The sequence below is a fragment of the Panthera leo genome, chromosome C1 (genome assembly GCF_018350215.1).
Source record: "Panthera leo isolate Ple1 chromosome C1, P.leo_Ple1_pat1.1, whole genome shotgun sequence".
NCBI lineage: Eukaryota > Metazoa > Chordata > Mammalia > Carnivora > Felidae > Panthera > Panthera leo.
In genome coordinates, this window is record NC_056686.1 from 106,384,333 (window position 1) to 106,402,850 (window position 18,518).

General features: G+C 45.8%; 1 protein-coding gene and 1 long non-coding RNA gene across 2 annotated transcripts; one reads left to right on the forward strand and one right to left on the reverse strand.

Annotated features, from left to right (window-relative positions):
- The first annotated feature begins 1,759 nt into the window (after positions 1 to 1,759).
- LOC122228737 lies at positions 1,760 to 15,061 on the forward strand. The gene is made up of 3 exons (XR_006206725.1): positions 1,760 to 1,905; positions 5,040 to 5,109; positions 14,908 to 15,061. It is a non-coding gene; the product is annotated as an uncharacterized LOC122228737 (long non-coding RNA).
- Positions 2,385 to 5,304, reverse strand: CRNN (cornulin). The gene is made up of 3 exons (XM_042954021.1): positions 5,167 to 5,304; positions 3,110 to 3,827; positions 2,385 to 2,968 (listed from the first exon to the last, which is right to left on the reverse strand). Exons 1-3 carry the CDS (start codon positions 5,302 to 5,304, stop codon positions 2,385 to 2,387), a joined length of 1,440 nt encoding a protein of 479 aa, XP_042809955.1.
- Positions 15,062 to 18,518: the final 3,457 nt, after the last annotated feature.

The window sequence follows — 18,518 nt, forward strand, 5'->3', positions numbered from 1 at the left end:
GTATTATTCTTTTGGGGGAAGGGCCCACTGTTGCTCTGATTCACTGTTGCAAGCACACTTGCCCTACTAAAAAAACACCTGCAGAGCACATAAAGTGGGATGTAGTGTATTTGGTTCAAGCCTCCACTCTGGGTGCTGTGCTGCTCACTGAGATCCACCTGTGCTGATGGACAGGGATAAAAATGTCTTCACCTGGCTCTCTCATTCCCAGAGAGGGGAGTTTATCCCTGATGCTATTCAGGAAGCCCTTGTGGAAAAGCAAATAATCTTCCCTTGTGTGTTCCAGGCATCCCTAAGATCCCTGCCTTCACCCTGTCTGTGTCCCAGCTGTCTGCCTGCCCTGCAGTACTCCTTTTTTTTTCTCTCAGGTGCACTGGCTGGGTTTCAAAACTCCAAATTTTGGGGACCCAGTGTGGTGAAGACCTAAGCTGGTTCTCTAGGGGAGGGTTTCACTGTGCTGTGGCTGGTACTTACTTGTCCCAGAAAAGCAGTTACATGACCATGCAGCAGCTTGGAGTTTACAAGAAAACACAGCAAAAAGCTGTGTTCAGTTAGCTGCCTTCAACAGGTGCTTCTGTTCCTATGCTAAGGAACGGGGCAGCTCAGTGGTGCCCATCGGCACTTTTGTCCCCTGAGAGACATGTCTCCCAAATGCAGAGACAGAGAGACAATGCCACCTCTCCCAAATACACTCCAAGAAGGGGAACTGTCTCTCCCACTGTGATCCCAGGGTATCTTCAGATCATGCTGTCTGCTCCCAGACCTCTGCCCTCCTTTTCCACAGGAGTACTACTATGTTCACCAGGCTTGACCTGATGATGGTGCAGACTTCTGAAACTTCAGACTTTGGACTCTGCTGCCTGTAACTACTCAGCCCCTCTCATTTTACCTATCAATGATTTTGATGAAGTGTTTTTCTTGTGCAATGTTCTCTCTCTTTCTCTCTTCTTTCCATGTTTAGGGCTCCCACCCCTCCACAGCACCTACAATTCTTTTCTCCCCCAAATCATGTGTCTGCACCTCCTTACTTCCATGATGTGGCCTCTCCTCTCTCTCCAGTTGTGCAGTTTGTTCTCTCAGTCCTCAGATTTCTTGGGTGTTCAGAATGATCTGATAAATATCTAGCTGTGTTTGAGGGATAAGGCAAGTATAGGATCTCCCTGCTACTCTTCCATCTTAACTCCCCCCGACTAAGGGTTGTTAACACATATTGTTTTCTCTTCGGAGATTGCCCTTACTTCCTATAAACCAAAATGCAATGGAAAATATGCCTTATGCATGATCTAGTTATTTTGTTGTGGAAAGCCCTTCAGAGTATCTAGTTTGCCACAATGCCAGAAGCAGGAGTCCCCTTACAAAGCTTTTACACAGTTTTCATAAGCCCCACTCAAAACCTGTGGACTCAGCATTTCTGCAGTTAGGCAGATAAATCTATATTTTAAAAACTAGTTCTGAAGTTATTATTATAATAAACCATAGTTAAGAGTTTCTACCAGATAACTTGTTTATATCTAGCTGATGAAACATAATGAGAGGTCAGAGCTGACACAGAGGAGTTTCTGGGGCTCTGTCTTCTGGTTCAGTTCCTGGTAACACATGCCTTCTCCCCTACATAGTCCCCACTGGCCTTCTTCCATTTATTGGTAACCTTAAGTTGGCCTTCTTATGTGACCTTACAGGTGAACAGAGACTTAACATTCTAGAATTAGAGTGTTACCTCTTTCCCTCCCTCTGTCCTTCCCTAGATCCTGCTTGTCTTTTAAGGGCATTGCGAAAAACCTCTTCTGGTTGAAAACTTTTCTGATCCCTGTCTGCAAAGTATAAAAATATGATATCTTCTCTCTTGACACTTTTATAACTCTTGGAATCTCATGCACTATTTTCCCAACCGGATGCTCTTCAAAGGTAGGGGCCATGTCTAGTTCATTATCATAGCCCTGTAGCCTTAACCCATCATGTCAATAGTGATTGAAAGGGACAGAGAGCCCAGTTGCTTAGGAAGGTTTTATTGGTGCATTAGGATATATGGGGCAATGGACAGATGGAAGAGACAAAAATAGCTATGAAAAGCCCCACAAGCTGAGGAGAATCTGGCATAAATGAGTGATTGGCTCTGTGTTTTCCTGTTCCTGAGGGGTCTGCACAGTGGAGCAGATGAGAGAGGAATTTAGGATAGAAAGCACCTTGCAGAAATGGTCTCACTGAGAAAGACCTAAGAGAAACACCATGATAAAGAGCTGACATGCCAACTGGACTGGCCAGCGCAGGACAAGCCAACCCCTCTGCAGTTGTCTTCTTCTGGTACTGGGCACTGGAGTCTGGGGCTGGGACACTCATGGCTTATTGCTTTTGAAGTAGGAATATAGCCCCCTGGCTGTGAGGCCTCACTTTCCTTCTGGCTGGACTGTGTCTGGGCCCTGGGCTGGAAGCATGCCAGAATGCAGGCTACCCTGGTCCTGCCTTGGGATTGCTGTATCCCTTGTGTGGTCATCCACCCACTCTTGGGTAACCACAGTGGATTCGCTCTCTCCCTGCCCGCCTGTCACACTACACCTTGGTTGAGTGCTGCTCCAGTCCTGTCTCCCTGTCAGAGTGCTTGCCCCAGCCTGGGCCTGTCCTCCCATCTCTGCCTCTCCTGCTTCATAGTGGCTCACTTGTGTCCATCTTTGACCACTGCCTGACTGCCTTTGAATCTGTCCCTCATCTCTATCCCCTGCGTGGCTTGCAGACTGGCTCTTGCCCTGCTCCGTGGTCCGGGTGTGTGTCTGGGTTTGTGATCCTGCCTGTGTTTGAATGTGCCCTCCTGTCACTACTTGGCTTGTCTGGCTCCTATCTTGACCCTGGACCTCAGTTCCTCTGGTCTGGCCATGGGTGGACTCCTGTGGCTGGGTGCCAGGGCTTCCTATCTGACCACTCCTGTCCTGCTCCATGGTCTGGGTGACACCTCCTGGTGTCTGAACATGTTCTCCTGCCACTATCTGGCTTGTCTGACTCCTGTCTTGACCCTGGACCTCAGTCCCTCTGGTCTGGCCATGGGTGGACTCCTGTGGCTGGGTACCAGGGCTTCCTATGTGAGCACTCCTGTCCTGCTCTGTGGTCTGGGTGACACCTCCTGGTGTCTGAACATGTTCTCCTGCCACTATCTGGCTTGTCTGACTCCTATCTTGACCCTGGACCTCAGTCCCTCTGGTCTGGCCATGGGTGGACTCCTGTGGCTGGGTACCAGGGCTTCCTATCTGACTGCTCCTGTCTTCCTCCACAGTCTGGGTGGTATCTGTCTGGGTCTGAGTTCCAGTTCCAGTCACTGTTTCACTTGTCTGGTGGGCTCTATCCTGTTCCCTGGCCTGCGACTGTCTCTCTGACTCCCTCTCCCTGGTCTGGTGGCTCTTGTCTTCTCCCACTCTCTGGGTCTGCTGTGTACATTCCCCAGCTTGTGTCTGCAAACTCTCTCTCTCTTGTCTCTGAGACTCAGACTGTCTATCCTGGCCAATATCCTGACCACGGGTCTGAGCCCTGGCCCCTACCTGTCCTCTGGAGGCTTGTGTGCTCTGTCTATGTTGGCTCTCCTCACAATGCTGTCCTTCCCTAGCCAGCTCCACCTTAGTTCTACTGTTCTGTCCTTCCCCCAGCTCTTGTGAGTCCCCAGCAGGGCAAATTCCAGACTCTTGAGATCCACAAGCCCCCTCAGGACTCTCGCTCAGTGTCTTGAAACAGGCTTGGGCGACTTTAAACACCAGGACCAGGAATTCCTTGAACTCCACAGTCCCTGTGTCATCTTCATCTAGCAGGCACAGGACTTCATCCACAGTGGCAGGATCATGGGGTTTCTGGGGAGGAGAAGAGGCAAAATCAGCATACTGCCCCTGGGGAAGGTGTGGTTGGGCCAGCTCACTCAGTCTGCAGGCTTCCCACCCCTGAGCCAGGGAGCCCACCTGTGCCAGCCTCAGGGTGCGTACATAGCCACAGCAGCCCTAATATGAAATAGCTTTCAGTGTGCAGCCCTTCTCACAAGGGTAGGAAGCACCTTTTGATTTGTATCCTCTGTGCCTGGCATAATTTCTGGATTACAGGATAACTGGAGCAAGACTCACTGAAGAATGAATGAATGAATGATTGAGCTCATAATGATTCTTTGGGCTGTCCTCGGCTCCTGACCCCTGGCACTGAGTTGGATTCTCTCCAGTGCCCAACACCAGGCAAAGACAGCAGGAATATGGCCTCAGGGAGATTTTGTGGGTTCACTGAGGCTCAGGTGTTTTCCCATGGTGGGGTGAGTGGGGTTTGGTGAGACCACAAGTTGCCCTGAGTATGCATCCTGCTGTGCCTACACATTCCTGTCCCTAAGGCCATTGTCCTGGTTGCTTTAAAAAAAATTTTTTTAACGTTTATTTATTTTTGAGACAGAGAGAGACAGAGCATGAACGGGGGAGGGGCAGAGAGAGAGGGAGACACAGAATCGGAAGCAGGCTCCAGGCTCTGAGCCATCAGCCCAGAGCCCGACGCGGGGCTCGAACTCACGGACCGTGAGATCGTGACCTGAGCTGAAGTCGGACGCTTAACCGACTGAACCACCCAGGCACCCCTGTCCTGGTTGCTTTAGATGGGAACCAAAGGCAGGAAGAGGCAGGGAAGGGCATCAATGCCCTGGGTCTGCTTTGCTGGTAGGGGAAGAGAAGGAGGGGCTCCCAGAGTGTCCTCCCAGCTGATGACAACCAACTTGCCCTCAAAAACACATTTCTGATGTGACCATTCAACTAATATTTTTGAGCAACTGCAAGACACAGAGCTATGCTTCTAATAAATGAATGAATGAATTTCTGATGGACATAGGAAATGGCTACTGCATCAGATTTAAGTAGCAGCAGAGAGCAGCAATTACTTTCATTTCTAGAATACTCAAGGGTTCTATTCTTCCCTGAGCTGTCCCTTTTGAGTCCTTTCACCTTGTCTCTAAATTAGAATTAATTGAAATCAAGGTATTTTCTCTAAGGAAACTACCATCTCTTGTTCCTTTGCCTTCCTTTTCTCCTCCTCCACAGCTGCCAGGAGATCCAGTGGGCTTGGATCCAGTGGCTACCTCTTCAGATTCCTGAGGCAGAGCATCTGCAGGTAAACCCCTTTCCTCTTTCCTCTCCCACCCTCCCCACCTCGCCGGGCACATCATACCACAATGACATCAGCAAACTCATGCTCCAAGAGCCTTTTCAGCTCCCCCCGGGTGAGCACTTTGCAGTTGCCCTCCATCCTGGAGTATCGCCCAAAGGCTTCGATGATCCCATTAATGTTTCGCAGTAACTGAGGCATCTTTGGAGTCAAACTGGAGAAAGAAGCAAAGCCCCCATGGGGGCTCCAAAATCAACCTCAGCGTTTCCTCCTGCTCCTTCTAGGTCTTTCCTTGCATATTCAGCTCTGCCTCTGATGGCTCTGAGTATTCGCTCTCCCTTTCCTACTTAATGGATTTTATGAATGCGAAGGAGGGGCACATCATGGTTAGTGACAGGCTCCAGAGTCAGGACTTCTATGCCAGCCTCACCACCTGCCTGTCAGGTGAGCTAGGGCAGTTTGCTTTGCCTTTCTATGCCTCGGTTTACTCATTGTGAAATGAAGGTAATACCAGTATTTACTTGATAAGATTATTGTGAAGATTAAGAGATAATTCATATAAAGCACTTGGAAGATGCTGGCTTATACTAAGTGACAGCTATTAAATATCATTATGATGTTATTATATACATACATAATATGTGTACATCTGTGTGAACTCTGCTGCTCAGAGTACTTCCATATGCATCATCTCTTATAATCCTTATTATCTCCACTTTTTATAGGTGAGGAAACAGGCTCAGAGAAGTTAGGTGATTTGCTCAAGGCCCCATAGCTTGTAGGGGACCAAGAAACCCAAGAGTTCATATCTCCTGAACTCAAATGCAATGAGCATTCTAGACTGCATCCTGTGGACGGTCTATCTAGTCATATGGTGTTAGGGTCCTTCTGGGAACACCAACAGGCAGTAAGTACATATCTAAGCTGACCCCTGCCTCAGGGGGGGCAGGCAGGAACCCCATGGGGTTCCACCCTTTCTTGCTGCCTTTTGAGTAGGCGTTCAGGAAAAGGCTGGGTTACCAGCTGTTGGCCATACTCAGGGTGCCTTCCAGTTCCAAGTCTTAAGTTCCTCTGAATGTGACATCTGTCCTCAGCACTGGGACCTGTGAACTGTGAAGGAGGTCAGCCTTCCCATAGCTGTGTGGCTCCTTCCAGTCCACAAAACTGGTGACCTATGAGGAATGACTCCTAACTGAAGGGAGAGATTTTGCTTCTCATTAGCTAGGGATCTGGGCATAGCTTGAAGGGAGTCCTAAGTGCAGCTGCATGGGCAAAAGGCAAAGGGACATGGAGGTGCATTAAAGTAGAAGCCTCAAAGACTGGGAGATGGCAAGTTCAAATGCAGGAGGAAGAGGAAGGCCTGGGTACAGAAGCATGAGAGTGAAGGGAGGCAGGAAGGAGGCTTGGTGCTAGGGAAGATGGGGCAGTGTGGCCAGAAGGATTTTGAAGGTTATAGACCCCAGGTAAGCTCTTCAAGGGGTGTCCTTTCTACCCTCCAGTAGCCAAAAATTTCAGGCAGACTTTGCTTTTGCACGTCAAGGTACAAAACTCAAATATTGTACCCCAACAGAGAAATGAAAAGATCCTGGGTTTTTGTTGTTTAGCATGTCAGACCTTAATCACTGACCTATAAACATTAAAAATAAGGCTACTTTTTAGTTACTCTTCAGATGCCTTAGGATAAACCTACAAACTCATCTTGCCTAATAAGGCCCTGGGGAATACTGTCATGTTAGCCCCTTCCTCTGTGACAAGGTTCAAGCCCATTGTCAGATTGGCATAAGTAACCTGATTCTGGCCTCATACACTGTGAGTACTGCAAAGAGGTTTCCAGAACCTTAAGAACAAAACACCTTTGCTGTCCAGAAAGGCACAGGAGTGAGTGGTTCCATTGCTGCTGCTAACATGATCTGGTGAGAGGCGTTACTGACAGGCCAGTCTCAGGGGAGGAGGAAAGAGCCCCATGGCTTCAGGACAGCATCTTCTCCCACATGCCCATGCCCACTTTGCCTGAGGCCCAGTCAGAGTGGACACTTTCTGTCCATGGCCAGCACCACAGGCCATGACCCGGATCTGACAGCTTGGTTTTATGAGCTCAGATCACCAGGACAGTGAGAATGAGAAAGAGGTTTCTCAAGAGGGCACTTACCTAATGCACAGGCAGGATGAGCAAGTGGCTGTTAGGTGGTGAATAGAGTACCAGGTCAGAGGGACAGGAACCTTTTATAGGGGATTTAATGGAGGCTGGTGTTTTAGATAGACGTCCCCGCCCCATGGGAAGGCTTGATTCACTCAAGGCTCTGCCCAGCCCAGCCCCACTTCCCTTCTTGTCTGTTTTACCTGCTGACACAGGGCTGTGTTGGCTGAATGAGCACTCCCTCTTACTACACTGGGTACCTCCCTGATTCCTTCCCTGGGTCTGTCTCCTCATGTCAGGCAAGCTCCTTTCTGATATGATGGGCTCAGAAGTGCTAGGCACAGGTTGGGGCTCCTGGTGAACTTTCATCATCTCCATGTGACTGCAAAGTCATGGGACTCCTTTTTTTTTTTTAAGATATAAACATTTTAAAACATTTCCATCTATTGAGGGTTATCCTTTCCAAAGTGGTCACTTTGGGAGACTATACATGTTTTGTAGCAATGTTGTAATTTTGCCATTACTTAGAACATTCTTGGATCTTGTTTTGGAATTGCCTTTCATGCCAAGTTTATGAGACATGCAAGAAATTCAATCTCATTTCTTTTTGGTTGGGTCTCATTTTTGATTAAAACAAACAAAATTAATAGCTTCCCCCAGCCCCCATCCTATGGGCAGGCAGTGTTTTACAGCTGGTGGGAGAAGAGACTTAAGATAATTAGGTGCAACCCCTTCATTGCAAACACAGGGAACTCAACTGCTCGATTGGTCAGCAGGTATTTATGGAGCGCCTGTTCCACTTCAGACCCAGGGCTAAGGACTGAGGGAAACAGTGTGGAACAGGCTGTGAGCAGTTTCTACCCTCACAGGTTTTGCAGCCTGGAAGTCCCAGGAGAAAGTCCCAAGAGAGTAACAGTACTGCCAATTACTGTTTGAGTTGCTTCAATTTGATTCCATTTTCATTACCACCTCATTTTGTTGTATCCTCACAACTAAACCCCTTTTATAAATAAAGACGCTGAGAGCCCTTGGAGTAGTGCCCGCTCTGAAGAAGGTATGGGTGTGGTAGAGCCCTCGATTTCTGGCCATGTTCCCCTCTATGCAACATGTAGCTGCTGCTTCTTCTCTCCATGACTTTTGGTACTTTACAAACATCAACTTTGTTCTCTGTGGATAAAGAACAACCATACTTGAGGATGCTGAGAAGGAAGCATTCTGAGCTCTGAAGCCAAGTCCTGAAGGGGCTTCTAGCACACATTTTTGTGGGAAGTACATGTAGCTTCTGGAATGACTCTGGATAGGGAAAGACATCTTCACAGTTGTCACTTATTTGGCTGCATGCAGCCCACAGGAAAGGTAATGATGGGATAGGAAGGTGCAGTAAGATGGGCAGAGGGAGGGCAGGCCTGTAGCCACGGCACAAGATCCAGTAAGGGGCACAGAGCACAGGGTGAGGTGCAGCCTGCAGAAGGGGCCAACTTCATGGAGAGTGGCTGGTTCCAGTCCCTGGTGAGAGGGGGGCAGAAGTTGCTGTGGTAAATGGTCAGTTCAGAGAAGGCCAGTGTGAGAGGGGGAGGCTGGAGAACAAGAGGGGGTCCTGCAGAGTAGACCTTCCTTCTGTGAGTGATTTTCTAAGTCTTTTCTGAAGGGGCTTAGAACTTCCAGAAGAGTTTGGGAACTCAGGGAAAGTAAGTTTGGGAGGTAACAAACCAGGTGCTTGATATGAGGTAACTCTGAGGTAGGTATCATTATATCTAATTTACAGATGAAGAAACTGAAGTACAGAGAGGTTAAGTAAACTACCCAAGGTCACATACCTAGAAAGCAATAGAATTAAATTTGAATTTAGGTTTGCCTGCCTCTGAAGCCTGTGTCTTTCCAGGAGGCAGGACTGAGCCTGGGGAGTTGAGGGCCATGAAGGTGGAGGGAGGGTGGCTGGTGGGGGTGGGGGTGGGTGAGGCGGAGCTGGGGGGAGGAGGGTGAGCCAGGGATGGGCTTGGCAGTCTCAGAGGGTGTCACATTGTTAGTGTGTGACATTTGTGAAGAGTTGTCACAAATGAGGGACTTTATTTAGTAGTCACATCCCTTGGATCTAGAGGCAGAAAGAGATCAGGGACCCTGTCTGAAATTGAATCAAACTCTTCTCTTATGTTCACTTTGCCTTGGGATAAACAGAAATACCTCAATAAAACAAACTCATTTTTGCATTTTGATTCCTTTTTACACACTCACTCAAATTTGTTGCTGATAGAGATAATTTATTTCTACAAGTATTTAACAGCCCATCTTTGTGACACTTAGTAGGCTACAAATGAAGAGTAAAATTCTGCTCTCCAGGGAATCAGTCTAGTTGGGAAAACAGGCCATGAACACCCTGAAGAATTTGACAATGGAAGACAAGGTGTTGTAAGACGTAAATCTGTAAAACAAGATACCTTCACTTGTACCCTGGGGCACAGAATGGAGACATAGACAGGGACCTGGCAGTGGGGAATGATTGGAGGTGGTCATTTGAATTTCCCCCCAAAAGCAGAAGATGGAAAAATTCCATAATCTTTGGCTTCACCCTCAGAAAGGAGTAAAAACAGTTCTGAAAGCCAGAGAGCTATTGCCCAGAGTGTCATGTGTGGTGAGAGAAGTCACCTGTCCATGCACAGCCTATACATCCTGACTGAGAGGCAGGGTGAGGGCATGATTCTTAGAGGGGAAAAAGAGCAGTGGACAGTTTTGAGACTCTTTATGCTTTCTTTGCCCCAAATGTGGCCTCTTCTCCCAAGCCCACCCAACCTGGGTCCTGGTTAGAGCATCCTGGAAGCCCAGATGCTCAAGTTCAACCCCGGATATGCCAGGGAGGATTAGGCAGATACCAGAGACATCCCTGTTGACACAGTTTGCAGCGATTTAGTATCTATTATACTTTCTGGGCCTAATCCCCAACCTGACAGGTGGTGTTGGTCCTGCTGTGTCTCTGAGTCCTATGCAGACAGGGAGCGTGTGACTAATACTGTCGTTACCATTTGCCAGGAAATCTGGAAGCTGCCATTTGAAAGGGAGTCTGAATTTCCCAGAGCTAGGTGTCCAGCCCAAAGGCAGAGCTCCTAGAGCAAGCAAACCAGAAGGTTTCAACCTCCTTCCCATTGGGAAAAATGAGAAATATCATAGGAGGTGGGGAAGTTCTTCCTTTTTCTGCCTCATCAGTGCTAATGAGTCTGCACAGTTCTGGTGGTACCAAAGGTTTGTTGATTTAAATGTAATGGGAATAGATAAGACACTTCCCAGTATGTCTTTATTTATGTCAAAACTTGGACCTGTCTCAAGGCCAGAAAACTCCCTTTCCCTGCCTTGCTGATATGCTTACAGGGTGCTGGCATATGAGCAGTGTGCCTGGCCACAAAACACACCTGCATGGGACTCTGATTCAGGACTGAAGGGTGTGAGGACGTAGGTGCACACGGAGAGGGCTAGACTGAGGCCTTGGGATCTAAGGGTGATGCAGGACAGTGGGGTCTTTCCTAGAACAATCCTGTAGTCTGACTTGGGCTTTTGTTCTTGTGGGGCAGCCTCTAAATTCAACCCTCTGATCCTAAAGTGGTTTTATCTGCTTTCAGGTAGGCCTTCCTGTCAATGGCTTAGTTCAATGTCATTCCATCATGTTTTAGGAAAACATTTTCTTTAACAGGTGGGGTTTTTTTCCTATTCATTTGTCCATTTAAATATTTCAGGATATAATATCAAAGTTTAATTAGGAAATACAAAATAAATATGATACCAAACACATTCACGTAATAGAATTCCACACAGCAGTGAAAATGAAAAAAAAAAAAAACTGTTATACGTAACAACATGGGTAACTCTCACAAACATAAATTTCCAAAAAAAAAAAAAAAAACAAAAACAGATATAAAATCTACATAGTATGAGTCCATTTATAGAAAATTAAAACAACAGACAAAACCAAACCACGGAGTTATACATGAGAATATTAACTTTGGAGAGGCACGAACCTAGCTTCTGGGATGCTGATAACATGCTGGTTCTGGATCTGGGTGGTGGACACATTAATGTGTTACTTTGTGAAAACTCTTACATTAATGATTTTGTGCACTCTTCTGTATGTATTTTACACTTCAATAAAAAGGTCTTTTTCCCTTGGAAAAAGAAGTGTGGACCTGCCATTCCCACAAACCCAGCTTCTGCTGTGTTCTGCCTGTCTGCCAGGACTTCCTCCTGTCTGAATGCATTCTCCTTCTCCTCCATGCAAATGGCCTCTGTCCCTTCAAAACAACTCAAATACCACTGACTCCATGATGTATTTCCATATTATCCTAACCAGATGAGATCCGTTCTTGTTCGGGCGTCTCTTTGAGGACAAGGCTAGTTTGTAAGTATACATATGCTAAGTTGATATGGAGGCCTGGTTCATTCTTCAGGAGAACAAGCTTTGCCCTGCAATTGTGAAGGCTGGGTGATGTGTCACACACACCATGCCTGGCCCCACATTCCATCCCACTACAGCTCCTGGGCTTCATCCCTGGCTCATGGGGATAACATGGGATAGTTCAGAATTTAAGGCTTCAGGAGATGCCAGGACCAAAATGGAGCAAAGCTCCAAGTCAGCTCTCATCAGGATGGACCGGATTTGTGGTGCTTTCCCTAAAACCCTCACAAACCCATGTGTGCTAGCCTCCACTGGAGTTGGCCAGCTGTGAACTATTTCCTCCTTCATTTATCAAAGTGCCTATCCCTCCTAGGGTGGTAGCCAGGATTAAAAGGTAATGATCAGGTGTTGTGAGCACACTGGATGACAAAGGGACATCGAAGTTGTGCAAAGATGAAAGCCATTAGTAGGAAGTTACTTTGGGGCCTGGAAATAGAGTCCTGATTTAACAGGAAAAGGGTGAAGTGGTGGTGCTGAGGGCCTGAGGTTATTCTAGGGGCCACTGGCTATTGGCAAATGTCATGTTCATTATCTTCAGACCACCGTGATGTTAGCAAGACAAGAAGACACACAGGAATGTTCTTATCCTGAGAGTGGAAAGGACTGGCATGCCCTGCCCCCCATACTTGCCTGGCTGCCTGGCTTCACTTACTCGATGAGCTCCTGTTTCCTTATCTGTAAACTAGCGACAACCTCTGTTTGTGCTACTTGGTTATTATGAGTTAACAATACGCACCCAGTGTAGAAGTGCCTTCTGAACCGAGAACACTAAAACCTGTGCAGGGCATTATTATTCTTGTCATTTGAAGTCGTGATGAGTAGTCCTTTTGAATACAGGCAAGAGGAATGTACACAAAATTAATGCTCACATGGGTTACTCAATCTGCTTCTTTAAGAAGCACTAATCCATAAGTAATAAATAATACACACACCTTGGAAAATCCAAAAGTAGAAATTAGAAAAAACACTGTGGGTGATTATTCTCTAATGAAGGTATGTTTATTTTCCCACAAGAGGGTTTACCACAGACTTCCTTCAGTTACCTTTGTATTAGTCTATACACCACTGAGTATTTCAGAACAAATGTAGATAAGGGTAACATTAAGAGCCATTATTTGCAAGTCATTCCAAAGTGAAACTATAGTTGTCTGTGAAACAGAAGGAAATGATATTCAATTTACACAACTTTTGTGGGCAAAAGTGACATGGCTTTGCAGTGAGCCTGCCTCCAGTTTTTGGTATGTAGAGCTGCTGTGGGGTTCTCTGGGGCAGTGATCCACCGTCTGGTGCCCACTACTCCACCTGAGTGCTAAGAACCTGCTTTCACTCCCTGGTTCTGGAATTGAAGGCTTCCAATGCTTGGTGGCCTTTGCAATTATTGTGAGGGTCCTATGAGTCCACGTGCCTGTCCGTCATTGCTGTGTAAGGAATTCCTATCCTGCACATATGTGTGCTCTTGTGTCCTAAATATGTGCTGGCCAAGTGGCCAAGACAGAAGTCACTTTCCTCCAAGCACACCAGCGTGGAGCTCCTTGCCTGCCATCTAGGGGAGATGGTCATGGGCAAGGCCCCCAAGGCTGGATAGTGGCAGCAGCCGACTCCAAGGAACAGTCAACAGAGCCAAGATCCACCAGCTAAACCTTCACTCAGGACTGAGCACCAGCTGTGCACAGGTCAGTGTGCTAAGGTGACCACCACACTTGCTGTCCTAACCTCTCACAAACACCCTGAAAGCTTCTTCTTCTTCCCATACTCCACAGGAGGCACTTGAGTTTCAAAGAGGGGAAATGACATGGCAAAGTCACACAGTTTTGGGTGGAGATAGGACTGGACTTGAGAGTTTTTGCTCCTGGCTGGGTGGGCTCCTCACACTATACAGCCACCTCCATGGAGGGCTGGGGGAAGACAGGAGCCTGAGTAACCCTGAGTGGTAGGTAACACGCTTTTGTTAGCATGAGGCATCCTCCACAGCTCCCTGAGTTGTGTGGGAACAAGGACTTAGGTGGAAGGTCACATTGAGGAATATTGGCATGTGTCAGGATGGCCCATAGGAGGGCAAGTCCTCAGAAGCAGCTTACTGGGGTGTGGGCATGGTGACATCATGTGGGATCACAGGGGATAGCTTTAGCCTCTTCCATTGCTGTCACCAGCCAAGAATTTGGGCCTCCCTGCTTGCTTCTGTATTTCTCTCTTCTTAGCCAGTCCTTGTGCAGGCATGACATTTTCTGTTGTTAAAATGGAAACCAAGGGCTTCACAGGCCAACTGATCCCAGGATGTATCTGGCTCTACCACTTGAGTTCAGTGACTTAGGACAAATCCCTTAACTTCTCTGAGCCTTGACCTCATCTCTAAAAACGGAGCTTGTAAGTAAAATAAGTCAGGCAGAGAAAGACAGATACCATATGTTTTCACTCATAGGTGGATCCTGAGAAACTTAACAGAAGACCAGGGGGGAGGGGAAGGGGTGAAAAAAAGTTACAGAGAGGGAAAGAGGCAAACCATAAGAGACTCTTAAATACTGAGAACAGACTGAGGGTTGATGGGGGGGTGGGGGAGAGGAGAAAGTGGGTGATGGGCATTGAGGAGGGCACCTGTTGGGATGAGCACTGGGTGTTGTGTGGAAACCAATTTGACAATAAATTATATATATTATTATATTAATATTATATATTAATATGTTAATATTAATAGATATTAATATTTAATATATAAATATATAATTAAATCAAAAGAACTGTTATGTGTACAAAAAAATAAAAACAGAGCTTGTATAATGCCTGTTCTTTTATGGATGGCTTGTAGATTAAATAAAATAACGAGTCTTAAATGTTTTACCCAAAGACTGGTGGAAAAAAGTAGGCTGTCAGTCGCTAGTAGAGGTCTGATTCATTCATGAAGATGGGTCAAGAACATAACAGAACACAAGCTATTCAGGATTGGGCTCAAGCCTGTACACAACAGGGACTGGTGTGATTAAACAGAAGAAACAGAGGCTCCTGTGGTCATGAGGGAGGTCTGTAATTGTTTCTAGAACGTTAACATGGTTGAATCATGAGTGTGTATGTGTGTGTGCACACATCTGTAGAAGATAAATCTAAGTTTCAACCTGTATTTCACTATTCAGTAGCAAAATGGGACCAGAAATAGTTTGAACTGCAAGTCGATGGAAATTGTGAACTTTGGGCAATTGCAACTAAAAAACCAGAACATTCTCTGTAATTTCTATAGCAGGTGTGGCACAAGGATGTGACAGTTTGGAGGTACATTGATGAAGAAGAGGTTCAGAGGGTGACACAAAACCAGAATAGCACAAGAGGGAAACCCAGAGAGGACCACACCTGCGTGGTTCACCCATTCCGCAGTGAGGAGGGAATCCACTTAACCCCGGAAGTACTCTGGAAATGGTTATGTAATCTGTTGTGAATGCAATTTTGCTTCAGTTAATATATTTATAGAAGTTCAAATCATTTATACAATAATGTGTGTTCCATCATTTCTAATAAGCCATTTTGCTGTCCATTCCTAAGATCTGAGTTCAGAGAAGCCCTGTGTGTTTTCCTAATGGAGTCCTGAGCATTGGGTGGGGCCCCTTGGCCATTGCCTTGCAGTTCTGGTGCCCAGGCCTGGCACACCAGGTGTGCTATGTCTCGCCCAGGGCTTGCTCCTGTCTGGACCTGCTGCATGTTTCACATATGCTCCTCCCGAAATGCTGCTTCTGCTTGGCTTGTCTCTCTTTAATCCTGCTGCCACATGTGTAGAACCAAACATAAAACCCTTCAAGGTGTGAGGCAAAGTCCTCAAGGTAAACCATCAGGGGAATCCCCAACTCTGCTTCACCATGACAGGGAGTATTTTACCTTTGTTTCTTAAATGAGGAAGGCTGTGTTCTTACACACTTCCAGGCACTAATAATCCCTCTGATTGGTTGTTTTGAGCATAATAATAACTGTTTCTCCAGGCAGTAAAGAGGATATAGACACCGATAATTACAGGCTAGTTCACCACTCCCTGAGAGGCTGTGTAGATGGATCACTGTGTTGGAAGCATTCTCACTGGTTTCTTCACATGGTCTGTATATCAGTTAGGGTTCTCCAGAGAAACAGCCAATTGAGAGAGTTTATTTTAAGGATATGGCTTACACAATTGTTGGGGTTGGCAAGTCTGAAATTCACAGGGCTGGCCAGTAGGCTGACAATTCTGGCCAGAGTTGATATTGAAGTCTTGAGTCTAAAGGCAGTCTGGGGGGAGAATTCCCTCTTCCTTGAGCAAACGCTAGTCCTTTTAAGGCGTCAACTGATTGGATGAGGACCACCCACATTGTGGAGAGTAATTTGCTTTACTCAAAGTCTACTGATTTAAATGTCAATGGCATGTGAAAAATACCTTCACAGAAACATCCGGACTGATGTTTGACAAAACAACTGGGCACCATGGCCTAGCTAAGTTGACATATTAAAATAGCTATCACAGTGTAGGTACTCTGTTTGGTTTTCCATCATCGCTTTTCAAAGTATAGGGTTCCCCCCTTCTCCCAATTTCTTAGTAAATCATTGCTCCCTTATATCCTTGGTCTGGACTTTCATTCCCTGTGTTTCTTCCTAAGACATTTGATACAGATTTCTTTAATTTTAATTAAGTGATATAGTTTTTCTTATTTAAAGTAAAGGTACATGAAAGAAAATTCAGAAAATTAAGATATCAAAAGGAAGAATAAACATTACTGTGACACCACATAGCATAAAGAATCATTAGATTATATATCCTTCCAAGTAGCTTTTCTGTGTGTTCATAAGCAAGGATAATAATGGCTAATGCATGTAACTTACTATGTTCCAGTTATTAACTCATTCAGTCCTCCCAACTTCAGTGCGGTAGGTACCATTATTATGTTTATATTCAGATGAGGAACATAAGGCACAGAGAAGTTAAGTGATTTGCCCAATGTCATATAGCTTGTGAAGGACAGTTTCAAGCACAGAGTCTGTGGATGGCAAGGATGAGAATAAAGGGTTGTAGGGGTCCTGGCACCTGCAATACCAACCTTCTCCCCAGATTTGTATCTCTCATTCCACTGTTCCCCTGTATACAAACACAATCAATGCCTCTGGGTGAGGGAGTAAAGTCCTCTGACTTTGGAATCTGGCTTTTAATTATTTCATTATAGTGCCCCTGTATACAGATATTTTTCTACAATATGGGCATTATTGTAAATACAGTATATTGTTTATTTTTACCTGATTTGCACAAGTACCTTTAAAATTTTTTTTTAATGTTTAGTTAATTTTGAGAGAGAGAGAGAGACAGAGCATGATTGGGGACGGGGCAGAGAGAGAGGGAGACACAGAATCCGAAGCACGCTCCAGGCTCTGAGCTGTCAGCACAGAGCCTGATGCGGGGTTTGTGCTCATGAACAGTGAGATCATGACTTGAGCTGAAGTCAGACGCTTAACCGACTGAACCACACAGGCGCCCCCGCACAAGTACCTTTTTAAAATATTTTTAAACAATTTTTAAAAAAGTTATTTTTATTTATTCTGAGAGAGAGATAGAGAGCAAGTGGGGGAAGGGCAGAAAGAGAGAGGGAGACAGAATCCCAAGCAGGCTCTGTGCTGACAGTGAAGAGCCAGACTTGGGGCTTGAACTCACCAGCTATGAGATCATGACCTGAGCCAAAATCAAGAGTCTGACGCTTATCCAACTGAGCCCCCCAGGCACCCCACACAAGTACCTTTTTTTAAAGTCACTATATAACCTTCAGGTTTTCTGTATCATATTTAGTGGTAGCAAGGGATTCCACTGAATGGATACGCTTATGTAATCATCCCATTCTTAGGTTTTTTCATTGTGCCTCTTGTTTTTCTTGTGTCAAACACACAACATGTATTCTTAAACATATATTTTTGTACCTATTTATAAATTTTACCTTAATATCTAGAAATAAAATTGTGGAGTCAAAGAACATCAGTAACTTTAAGGCTCTTACATACCACAGACCAAACTACTCTCTCAGAAGGTGGTTTCAATTTTGCACTTCCATGAATGTTCAGCCCCTAAAAGTCACTAATATTTTATAATTTAAAAAAGTACCAATTTTAATTGATGGTATCTGAGTGTAATGATTTGAATTCTGTTTATTGATTGTAATGAGGACAGTTTTTTTTCTTCGCGTGTTTATTGGTGATTTATATTTTATGCATATATTTTTGGTTCATTTCCTTTGTCCCCTTCTTTAGAGATGGAAAATTATAGTCTTCCAAGCTAAACATTTTTATTTTGTAAATTACTTTTGAATATTTTTTAAAATTCTCTGGTGATGATTTTCTTTTTGTTTTCTGTCATCTGTAAGCCCTGGAGCCTTGGTAGTTTGTCTATAAGCTCCCTGGCCTTCTTGCCGGTATGAGCCAGGCCCCCAGCCCCCTCGGTGGGGCAGGACAAGTTATTCAGTCCTTGGAGGAAGCGTGAGGAAGAGCTGGCTGCTGCCCACTGCCTCATGCCCTGCCGCCCCACCTCTGGCCCAGGGGAGGGGCCCTGATGGGGAACATGGTGCCTGCCTTTGAAAAGGCAGCTGCTCACTTCTCCCACACTTCCCACTGCCTCTCCCTGAATCAAGGCGCATCTGAAAAGCAAGATGGATAGGGCTCTTTCATAGGGCTGCAGCGAAAATCTTATGGGAAGGTGTTTTACAGACGGTTATGAATTACAACAAAACAAAGTTCTTACTACTTTGAGCTGTGACTGTGGTTCTGGTTCTTCAGGGCAAGAGTTGGGTGGTTTGGGGTAAGCAGGTCCATTTGTCATGTTTGGAGAATGTGTGACATTTTGGGTTAGGCTATGCTGAT

Coding starts and splice junctions, on each gene's coding strand:
- CRNN (XM_042954021.1), bottom strand. CDS start 5,304: ATGCCTCAGTTACTGCGAAACATTAATGGGATCATCGAAGCCTTTGGG. Junction 3,828..5,166: donor AGTTTGCTGATGTCATTGTG/GTATGATGTGCC, acceptor TCTCCTCCCCAG/AAACCCCATGATCCTGCCAC. Junction 2,969..3,109: donor ACATGTTCAGACACCAGGAG/GTGTCACCCAGA, acceptor AGATAGTGGCAG/GAGAACATGTTCAGACACCA.